We start from the raw sequence: 11,679 nt of genomic DNA, 5'->3' as shown, positions 1-11,679 counted from the left end.
ATGAATGAATGAGGGATGGAATAGAGGGATGGATGATAGGGGGGGAATGGATAATAAATTTAGGATGGGGGAAATGAGGATAGGACATAAGGGAAGGAAAATGGAGGGGATGGAGGATAGAGGAGGGAGGGTTGGAAATGGGGGAAAATATGGGAAGGGAATGGATGAATGGAGGATGGGGGGAGGGACTAATGAATGAATTTGGCCCGCATCACGGGGTTAGGGTGTCTCTAAGGTTTTTTCTCTCAGTTTTTTCTTTTTTTTTTTTACTGATTCAATCTGGGGTTCTATTTTTTTTCAAAAAACCAAACAAAAATTTTCCCTTGATTTTATCCAACATTTGCAGTTAATGATGTGATTCCTGAAAAACATAACAAGAAGCCTTTTTCACACTGATATTAAAATCTGGAACAGTAACCAGAAAAAGATCCAGATGAATCATATCTGGTGCTTAAAATATTAAACTCTGGCGTCATTATTAGAGCTGATTTTCAGATATTCCTCCTTAAGAGATCAAACTTCTAGTCGAGCTCTAATTGCCGTCACTTTTTTCATCTCCTGATGAAAGAATCTTCAGAGTATCTGTTCTCCAACCTGAAAATGGTTCCTTTCTAGCATTTCCTCAGCAGATCTAAGCTAACAGGGAGAGTTAGCCCATCAGGCTGGTTTCAGGGTTTGGTTTCCTTAAATTACTCAGATTAAATGCTTTAATGGATCGGTGGATCCCCACTAATCCTACTTTGTGGAACGGATCTAGGTGGTTCTTCATGGTCGGCTGTCCAGGTTCTGTAAAGAATAGTTCTGTTGATGGCTGTTCTGGTTATTGGGTCAGTTTAACTAAAGTCAGCTTCACCTGGTCTCCGCCTCGGATCATAAAGGGTTAATAAGCTGAGGTATGTTAGGAGGTTCCTGGTCACGGAACCGGGAACCACAGAAAGCACAGAGAAAATGGATCCATCTTCTGAGTCAGAACCCCTCAGAACATGTTTATTTTTATTTTTTTACAGCTGAAAACAATAAAAACATTCCTGTTACAAAACACTAAGATCACTCAGATAAAAACTAAACCCAGCGCCGGTCGAACCAGAACCAGAACCAGAACCAGAACCGCGGAGCAGCAGCGTTCTAGTAGATGGCCTCGTCCATGTTGTCGTCGCTGTCTCCTCCAAAGTCCTCGCCGTTATCGAAGTACGACATGATGTAGTCTGTCTCCTGAGGGACGAAGAAACACAACAGTCAGAACCAATCACACGGGGGGGGGGTTACAGGAACGGACCCTCACCCCCCCACACACACAGGTTCAGAGCTCCGTATAAACATCCTCCCACATCTCAGACGTCCTAAAGAAAAAGGTTTATGCTCTAAATACAATTTCAGTCTGTGTTTATGTGAAGAATTCTTTTTAAACTATAAATTTCAAACGTCAGAAGAGGATTGGGGCAACTGAAAATATAAAAAAGTAAACTGATATTTAAATTTTGCTTCAGAATCATATGGGAGAATAGTCAGAATTCTGACTTTAATCTCAAAATCCGTCTTTAATCTCAGAGTTCTGACCATGACGGAAGAGATTGTAGTACGGAAGAGGATTGAGGAAACTGCAAAAATAAAAAAAAAGTTATTTTAAAAAAAAATTTGTTTCAGTATCATATGGGAGAAAAGTCAGAATTCTGACTTTCATCTCAGAATTCTGATTTTTTTTCTCAGAATTCTGATTTTTTTTCTCAGAATTCTGATTTTTTTTCTCAGAATTCTGATTTTTTTTCTCCTCAAATTATATTAAAATGAAATTCAAAAATCAGTTAACTTTTTTTTGTTTCTGTTGCCCTAATCCTCTTTCGTACTACAATCTCTTCCTTCATGGTCAGAATTCTGAGATTAAAGTAATAATTTTGAGAAAAAAGTAATAATTTTGAGATTAAAGTCATAATTTTGAGAAAAAAGAAATAATTTTGAGAAAAAGGTAATAATTCTGAGATTAAAGTAATAATTCTGAGATTAAAGTCATAATTTTGAGAGAAAAGTAATAATTTTGAAAAAAAGTAATAATTCTAAAATTAAAGTAATAATTTTGAGATTAAAGTCATAATTTTGAGAAAAAAGTAATAATTTTGAGAAAAAAGTCATAATTTTGAGAAAAAAAGTAACAATTTTGAGATTAAAGTCAGAATTCTGAGATTCTCTGAGATCCTGACGTCTTGCGAATGCATTTTGACTATGGGTATGCTGGTCTGACGGGGTATGCTCATCTGACAGAACACCAGCACCCCTGAGGGGAGCTGCTGCAGAGTCACATGCCAAACCCACCTCCTCAAACTCCTCTTCGTCATACTCCTCCTCAGCCTCAGCCTCCTCTTCCTGCTCCTTCTTCTTCTCTTCCTCGCCCTCCTCCTCGGAGCTCTCCTGCTCCTCCTTCTTCTCCAGCGTCTGAGAGGTCATGTGACACAGAGAACGCTATGTGAGAGCGGCTTGAACATCTGAGGCTGCCTGTTTTTTGTCCGACTGGTTCCCAGTGGAACCAGCCACACTTTTACCTCTAGTTTGAGCAGCACTTCCTCTTTCTCACCAGCCTTCTTCTTCTTCTTCTTCTTCATCTGTCCAGACTGCACACCTCCCTGGCAGCTAAGCTCCGCCCCTGAGGACACAGCAGACTGCAGCTGCGGTCACTGGTTCTACGTTCTACATGACGGCAGAACAGAACCAGCAGAATGGAGCAACAGCAGCTGCTACTGAGCAGTAATCAGATTACTATGTTGAGTAATTAGAGTACTGTGGAAGTAATCATAATACTTTGGGATTATCAGAGCACTATTGCTTGTAATAGGAGTAAGGCGTAGAGTAATCAGATTACCGTTTGAGTAATCCGATTACTGTGGAGTGTAATGGGTTTACTGACCGTCTCTGGGTGGCTTCCTGATGTGGACCCAGAGCTCTTTGGGGAATCTCTTCCAGTCTGAAACAGAAACAGCAGAAGGTCTTACTTCTGTGAACAGAACCCGGTTCTCCTCAGCAGGTTCTACAGATCCGGGTTCCCTCCAGGTCCAGTTTTAATTCATCGTCACAAAATTACCTGGCGGAGGCCCAGTTTACAAACACACAGAGAATCATACAAATAATCTAACTTCAAACTTTCCTTTTTGATAAAGCTTATAGTTAGAGATAGCTCAGGTTATCCTGAGCTGTCTCTACAGGTGCTGGTCATAAAATTAGAATATCATGAAAAAGTAGATTGATTTCAGTAATTCCATTTAAAAAGTGAAACTTGTATATTATATTCATACATTACATACAAACTCATATATTTCAGATGTTTATTTTGTTTAATTTTGATGATTACAAATGACAACAAATGAAAATCTCAAATTCATCATATCAGAAAATTAGAATATTACTGAAGACCAATAAAAACAAAGGATTTATAGAAATGTTGGCCAACTGAAAAGTATGAACATGAAAAGTATGAGCATGAAAAGTATGAACATGAAAAGTATGAACATGAAAAGTATGAGCATGTACAGCACTCAGTATTTAGTTGGGCCTCCTTTGGCCTGTATTACTGCAGCAATGCGGCGTGGCATGGAGTCGATCAGTCTGTGGCACTGCTCAGGTGTTATGATAGCCCAGGTTGCTCTAATAGTGGCTTTTAGCTCTTCTGAATTGTTGGGTCTGGTGTATTGCATCTTCTTCTTCACAATACCCCATAGATTTTCTATGGGGTTAAGGTCAGGAGAGTTTGCTGGCCAATTAAGAACAGGGATACCATGGTCCTTCAACCAGGTACTGGTAGCTTTGGCACTGTGTGCAGGTGCCAAGTCCTGTTGGAAAATGAAATCTGCATCTCCAAAAAGTTGGTCAGCTGCAGGAAGCATGAAGTGCTCTAAAACTTCCTGGTATGTGGCTGCGTTGACCCTGGACCTCAGAAAACACAATGGACCAACACCAGCAGATGACAGGGCACCCCAAACCATCACTGACTGTGGAAACTTTACACTGGACTTCAAGCAACGTGGATGAAGTGCCTCTCTTCTTTTCCTCCAGACTCTGGGACCTTGATTTCCAAAGGAAATGCAAAATTTACTTTCATCAGAGAACATGACTTTGGACCACTCACCAGCAGTCCAGTCCTGTTTCTCTTTAGACGCTTCTGACGCTGTCTGTGGTTCAAGAGTGGCTTGACACAAGGAATGCGACAGCAGAAACCCATGTCTTTCATACGTCTGTGTGTGGTGGTTCTTGAAGCACTCACTCCAGCTGCAGTCCACTCTTTGTGAATCTCCCCCACATTTTTGAATGGGTTTTGTTTCACAATCCTCTCCAGGGTGCGGTTATCTCTCTTGCTTGTACACTTTTTTCGACCACATCTTTTCCTTCCCTTCGCCTCTCTATTAATGTGCTTGGACACTGAGCTCTGTGAACAGCCAGCTTCTTTAGCGATGACCTTTTGTGTCTTGCCCTCCTTGTGCAAGGTGTCGATGGTCGTCTTTTGGACAACTGTCAAGTCAGCAGTCTTCCCCATGATTGTGTAGCCTATAGAACTAGACTGAAAGACCATTTAAAGGCTTTTGCAGGTGGTTTGAGTTAATTAGCTGATTAGAGTGTGGCACCAGGGGCCATCAATTTTGAACCTTTTCACAATATTCTAATTTTCTGATATGATGAATTTGAGATTTTCATTTGTTGTCATTTGTAATCATCAAAATTAAACAAAATAAACATCTGAAATATATGAGTTTGTATGTAATGTATGAATATAATATACAAGTTTCACTTTTTAAATGGAATTACTGAAATCAATCTACTTTTTCATGATATTCTAATTTTATGACCAGCACCTGTATAGTTCTGCTGCTATAGGCTTAGACTGCTGGAGGACATAGGGACCCCTTTTTCATCATTCTGCTTCATTCTATCTCTATTCTCCCACTCTGCAGAATCTGTTAGTTCAATCTCTAACGTTCTGCTCTCTCTGCTTTTTCTCATAGTAGCTTCATCTGGTCTGTTCCTGTTTGGCTGTGACTCCATCCTGGAGAGAAATATCAGCTGTGCTGCTGCCATCAACACCTTTGTTTCTAGATGTTGGAGCTTGGCCTGTTTTCCAGTTGGTCCTGTTTCTCTGACTGTGACTAACTGGATGTGCTCTCTTCATCCTCTGACATGGGAGCTGGCTCGGAGCTCGTCTGCCTGGCTGTGTGTTTCCTGGACGGGGCCGCCTGTGGAGCTGATTGACAGTTGCCTTTTGTATCTATGCTTCTTTTTCTATGTCTGCTTCTGTCTCCTTGAACCCCAGTGGGCCTCAGCAGATGGCCGCTCACACTGAGCCTGGCTCTGCTGGAGGTTTCTTCCTGTTCAAAGGGAGTTTTTCCTCTCCACTGTCGCTACAAGCATGCTTAGTGTGAGGGATTGCTGAAGAGTCAATGAGTCGATGCAATCAGCTGGTTTTCCTTAGATAGAAAACTTTTAATCATGTTGTGAATTGGCGCTATAGATATAAGCTGAATTGAATATATGTAAAGAAAATAAAGACTTTCTTAAATTTATTCATTTTTATTTTTTGTTTAGCAGAACAGATTTGGTTAAATCTGTTATTTAATGTCAATATTATATTTTAATAGAATATTTTAACAGATATTTAGTTCATTTATTCCTCTGCCAGCTTTGGGCTCCAAGAACCAAACTGATTTCAGTTTATTCTATCAGCGATTGAACACGTCTCACCTATGATCCAGTCACTGAGGCCGTCCTTCTGCTCGCTGAGGTGATATTTATCCGAGTATCGCTCCACATCTGACAGGAAGTACAGAGAGAAAACTTTCACAATAAGATCAACAAACAGATGCTTTCTGATGTTCCACTGATGGATCCGGACCTCTGTGCACAGTGGGCGGCTGGATGAAGCACGGCAGGCTCCTCATGGCTCCTCTGAAGTCCTGCTTCAGTGCCGTCAGGTACTCTGCCTCCTCACCCCCCGTCAGGGGGAGGGGCTTCTGCTCCATCACCTGGAAAACAACAGAGCGGTCAACTACAGCTCCCAGAGTGCACTGCTGCCAACACTGTTAATATCAGTGGATGTGATTTGGCCTCAGGATGGTTCACCTGAGCAGATCTCAGGGCAGCCATGAGCTCAGAGCCAAACATGGCCGCTGTGTCTCCATGGTTACGCTCCCAAAGCAGATTCTTTTCTTTTTGCTGAAATCTGATTATTTATGGGTTGTTTATTGAATAAATGTAACCTCTGTTTAGGCTGATTTAAGATGAAAGTTCAGCGTTTATTCGATCAGACTTCTGCTTGCCAACGGAAAAAAAGATCCAGTTTGGGTTTAATACTTAAACTATTTATCAAATTAAATTATTAAATTATTTTTAGCAGTACTTGTGCGTTTTAAGATCATTTGAGGCAAGAAAATTATGCTTTTAAGCATCAGTATATCACCCATTTACTGATTTAATGCGTAACTAAAAAAGAAATTTCCGAAGTTAAGGACTGCACCAACCAGCAGACCTCCGAGGTTAACGGCAGCCAGCGCTAACGTTAGCCCATCTGCAGCAGCCAGGGCTAACGTTAGCCCATCTGCAGCAGCCAGCGCTAACGTCAGCCCGTCTGCAGCAGCCAGGGCTAACGTTAGCCCGTCTGCAGCAGCCAGCGCTAACGTCAGCCCATCTGCAGCAGCCAGGGCTAACATTAGCCCGTCTGCAGCAGCCAGGGCTAACGTTAGCCCGTCTGCAGCAGCCATGGCTAACGTTAGCCCGTCTGCAACAGCCAGGGCTAACGTTAGCCCGCCTGCAGCAGCCAGGGCTAACATTAGCCCGTCTGCAGCGTCCAGGGCTAACATTAGCCCGTCTGCAGCAGCCAGGGCTAACGTTAGCCCGTCTGCAGCAGCCATGGCTAACGTTAGCCCGTCTGCAACAGCCAGGGCTAACGTTAGCCCGCCTGCAGCAGCCAGGGTTAACATTAGCCCGTCTGCAGCAGCCCTCTCTCTGCCTAGCCGTGTGTGAAGGACCGCTGGCTCTGATGGAGTTTTTTTTTTGTTTTATTTGGCAAAATGTTCATTTGATTTGTGTTTTTTTTAATGACTGTGTTCATTATTATTTCCCCACTAAATGAAAAAAGTAAGAATGTATGATTATCTAGAGAATATTAATAACAGGAGGTGAAATGCAGCTCCAGACGAGCTGAGCATGTGGTGATGTCATCAGTACGTTTCTGTCCCAAATGACCCATATTTATGCTGCCTGCTCCCATTCTCCCCGAGTCCAGACTTTTTCCTGTGTTCTTCTCAGGAACTTGGCGAGGACACGAGTCCGTTCTCACGTTCTAGTTAATTGAGAAACGACCTATAGTTCACTTCTTACAGAACATCTTCCAGAAAGGGGCGGAGCTTACAGGGAACACAGGTGTGGGCTGCTGCACAGCCGCAGATAAAGCGTCTCCTCTGCTGACCCCCACCGAGTCCGCCATGAAACCAAAAGTCCGGCGGCCGCGTCCACGGCCTGCCATCTCCGCCCAGGGTCAAAGGTCAGAACCAGGACTTGAATTTGGACCCTGACAAAGCAAAGAAACAGAGATTCAGTGACCGGCAGCAGCAGAGCGGTCCGGTTCTGGGACCCAGACCACATGTGATTAGTTACCTTTACTTGAGTAACAATTTGAAAAAAAAAAATAGTACTATTAGGAGTAGGTTTTACTCTGCCGTACTTTTATTTGAGTAATACTCTTGTAAAGTATCGCTAGTCCTACTTGAGTAAAATCTCTGTACTTTCATCTGGGAGTAATTTCAACTATTCCACAGTCAGTTAAACATACAGTAGATATTACCAGTGGAGGTTTGTTATCCTGTCGTAACACATATAGAGTTCTCACTGGAAGGATTTATTTTCTAAGTTTTATGTTGAATATAATATTGGTAAAAGTATTTCTTCTGCACGAAACTGATCTTTCATATTCATGACATTTATTTCTATTCTTTAGGCTTTTGAGTCTTTAAAATGCCAGAACTTGCACATAAAGTCTGTTTGCCAGCATCATTTATAAACATTCAATCTGATGTAATTATCCAACAGTTACCCAGTACTCAATTAGCCTTTCAAACAAATAGTTTTTTAATTATAATTGAGTAAAATTATGTTAAAGTAGTGCTCTTCTCTGATTAGTGAGAGAAGAGGTGCCTTATGGGGGGTTAGGAAGATGCTAAGGGGTCTTTCTGCATGGAGTTTGCATGTTCTCCCTTTGAAATGTGTGGGTTTTCTCCAGGTACTCCAGCTTCCTGCCACAGTCTGTTAGGTTAATTGGCTTCTCTAAATTCTCCTTAGGTGTGAGTGAGTGGTTGTTTGTCCTGTTTGTCTCTGTGTTTCCGTAGACAGCTGGAGATAGGAACCAGCACCATGGTCAGCGCCATGACCCCACTTGGGAAAAGCGGGACAGAAAATAGATGGATGAACTTTATTGAGAAATTTCCCTCTGCATTTAACCCAGTGGGCTCCCATTGTGCGGCAGCAGTGTGGGGTTAAGGGTCTTTGCTCAGGGACGCAGAGTGGCAGTGGGTTTGGAACTCACAACCTCAGGATTTCTAGCTCTATGCCCTGACCATTAGGCCACCACTCCCCTCTAGGTGCAGATATACCCAGAAAACTTTCATCTCTCCATTATTTTTCATGCAGCATCATCTACATTAGAACCATCTGAACTCTCATTTAGATTTATGAAAAACGTAAATAGTTTTAATTCTAATTTAAACTGATTTGCTTTTTTTCATCCAGCATCTGATCTGATTGACTCTCTGCTCCTAAATATTAATTAGCACTAAAATAAACGGAACTAATAAAACTAGAAACATATAATCATCTTCTGATCAGAAGTTTGGATCTGATCCATTTTTTAATATAAGGATTAAAAACAGCTATGATGTTAGAATTGGAGCAGAATCTGATTGTTATGTTTGTTCTGACCTTTTCCGGTTCCGGTTTTATTGATCAACTTCCAGCAGGATTCCTTTCATCCCTTTTTCTAAACCCGTAAAAACATAAAATCTAAACAGAACCAGAGATGTTTTCATGTTTTGGTCCAGTTCTTCTTCTTCCTGTTTACATCCTACCGCCCGCCAGCTCTTCTTCTTCTTCTTCTTCTTCTTCTTCTTCTTCTTCTTCTTCTTCTTCTTCTTCTTCTTCTTCTTCTTCTTCGTCTGATTTGGTGCGGAGCGTCTCGCTGCTGCCACCCAGCGGTCTCCGGCTGACATGCAGCTCGCCTCTTCGGCTGCAGACCGTGGTCAGTCGCTCCCTGATTGGTTCCTGATGCTCTCACTTTAATTTTCCGTGTTTTTATTAATTTTATTTATTAGATACATTTATTTCACTTTTTTAATTAAAGCAAAAGAAAAAGAATCGGCTTTAAAATATCAGAATTTGTTCAATCAGTTGGCAGCAGCTAACTTAGACAATGTAGTTATTACTCCATTAACTTAAAGTTTTTTTTTTTCTCCCATGAAAGCTGCATCAATGTTTCTGTGAGCGGCTGGAACATCTTTTTGGATCCTATCAGCTGATCTCTCTGTTTCCTTCCTGTTCCTGTTCTCATCAGTCGTCTGCTGTCCTGTTTGGGTCTCTGCTAAAGGATTTCTCTCTGGTTTATTTGCTTTATGCAGAACAGTAGCAGCCCTTCAACATGGCCCTTCGCAGCAGAATGGCAGCCCACTTCCCCGCAACTCCCAGTGAAATCCTCTCCAACTTCCAGCAACTGCAGTGACCCCCTCTTTTATATTTTACTCTGACTCTATTCTTTCACTGAATTACAGGGTCTGACCAGGAGATGAAGCTTCTCTTCAGATCTTAATTTCCACAAATCAAAGAATGTTTGAGTATAAAAATTGATGTTTAAAAAGGAATTGTAGGGGACCAGCCAAGGGCCCATCAAGGAAAGTGCACATTAATTATGTTTTGGATAAAAATCCTTTTGCAAAATGCCATCAGAACGCTGATAATATTAAGTGTGTCTCAGCCCCCCCCTTCAGTGTCCACCATATTGGATCAGTCCATTTGCTGCACATGTTCAGAAAGGTCCAAACAGACAGCAGCAAACCATTTGAAAACAAACCATGCAAAGAGCAGTGTTGCCAACTTAGCGCTTTAGTCGCTATATTTAGCCACTTTTCAGACCCCTCTAGCACTTTGATTTCTAAAAAGCTCCTAGCGCCAAATCTAGAGACTTTTTTCTGCTACTGGAGACTTTGGAGACAACATCTAAAAGCAGCGAACTCTGCTCTCCAGAGCGAGTAGATTGGTAACCCCGCCTCCTGTTCTCCTCTATCTTGTCTGCTGTCATGATTCATGCAGCTATTATTTCATCCAAATGAAAAATGGAGAACAGATAAGCAGATCATGGCTTGTCTGCAGTGAAAAGAAGGACTGGATTATTTACTTTGGCCTTTTTGGAAACACAGGAAGGAGCAATCAGCTAAGTGAGCTTAGTGCTTGGAAAAAATCTTTCATTCCTTTAGAGACAGCATGAAAAGTCAGCTGAGTACAAAACATAGAGAGGAAAACAAGAAGAAAAGGGACAAGAAGAGAACAGATAATGGATGTCTATTCTATTAACATTTCTATATCTGTAGAATGGGGCTGTTTTATGCGTTGTCTTCTCCATTCAGAGGGCCCCCTGCCTGTCTTTGCAGAGGGCCCCAATTTTCCTAAATCCGCCCCTGCCCACAGACGGCCACTCTGGGTCCCTGAGCAAAGACCCCTAACCCCCCTCTGCTCTCTGGGCGCCGCACAGTGGCAGCCCACTGCTCCCCTAAGGGATGGGGGTTAAATGCAGAGTGAATTTTGTTGCTCTGTACTTCTGACAGTGTAATGACAATAAAGTTGAATTCTATTCAAATTTTTCTATCTTCTATAAAAATAAATACATGATAAAAATGAACGGACTGTATATAAAAGATTGTAATTGATTGTACAGGCTGTAATAAAATATATGATTTATAGATAATGATAAATTAATGGTAAGTTATGATAAGATTATTTCTTAAATAAGTAAAATTATTTAAATAAATTACATTAAAAGTAATAATAAATTGTTATAAATAAATGTCAAAAATCTAAATTAAATGAACAAGAGATGAAGGATGCATTTTATCAATCAATAAATTAGAAAAAAATAATAAATAGGATGATGATAAATGATAAAACAAATTTTGATACATAAATGATGTACTATAAATAAAAAACAAGATACATAGCGCAATGATGATAGGATTATGAAAAATAAATAATGATCAATTATTAATAAAAACACGTTACAATAAACCATTATGATGCATAATTATTGATAAATGTCTTTAAATAAGGTACATAAATAAATGATGATAAATAGAACAGGTTGAGCTTTCTGCAATTTTCATTTGGTTAACCCTTTAGAGGGTTTAATCATGTAAAGCACTTTGTATTGTCTTTGTACTGAATTGTGCTATATAAATAAATTTGCCTTGCCTTATTTAAAGAAATGTTAAAGAAATGTTTTTCCAGTGTGTCAGATGATTATAACTATAGTCAATATATGTTTATCCTTTCAGTTTATCCCTTTAGTTTTATAAGAAAAACAGACTTTAAACTATCTTAACGAGTGTGTATCCCTTAAGTCATGTGCCAAAAAAATTATTTAATTACTTGTTTTTTTGGTGTTTTTTTAAGCAA

The 11,679-nt window shown here is 40.6% G+C and overlaps 1 protein-coding gene across 1 annotated transcript; it reads right to left on the bottom strand.

The window, feature by feature from the left end:
- Positions 1-953: 953 nt before the first annotated feature.
- polr3glb (RNA polymerase III subunit GL b) lies at positions 954-9,121 on the bottom strand. Its single transcript, XM_038281190.1, has 8 exons — positions 8,944-9,121; positions 7,382-7,540; positions 5,867-5,996; positions 5,716-5,784; positions 2,897-2,953; positions 2,535-2,635; positions 2,308-2,427; positions 954-1,212 (listed from the first exon to the last, which is right to left on the bottom strand). The coding sequence occupies exons 2-8, from the start codon at positions 7,493-7,495 to the stop codon at positions 1,126-1,128; spliced, it is 678 nt and encodes a 225-aa protein (XP_038137118.1). The 5' UTR covers positions 7,496-7,540; positions 8,944-9,121; the 3' UTR covers positions 954-1,125.
- Between the last annotated feature and the right edge of the window lie 2,558 nt (positions 9,122-11,679).

Source organism: Cyprinodon tularosa, unplaced genomic scaffold (assembly GCF_016077235.1).
Source record: "Cyprinodon tularosa strain WSP-4 unplaced genomic scaffold, ASM1607723v1 ctg168, whole genome shotgun sequence".
In the NCBI taxonomy this organism is placed as follows: Eukaryota; Metazoa; Chordata; class Actinopteri; order Cyprinodontiformes; family Cyprinodontidae; genus Cyprinodon; species Cyprinodon tularosa.
Note: the sequence above shows the minus strand (reverse complement) of the source record. Positions and strands in the feature narration are given on the sequence as shown.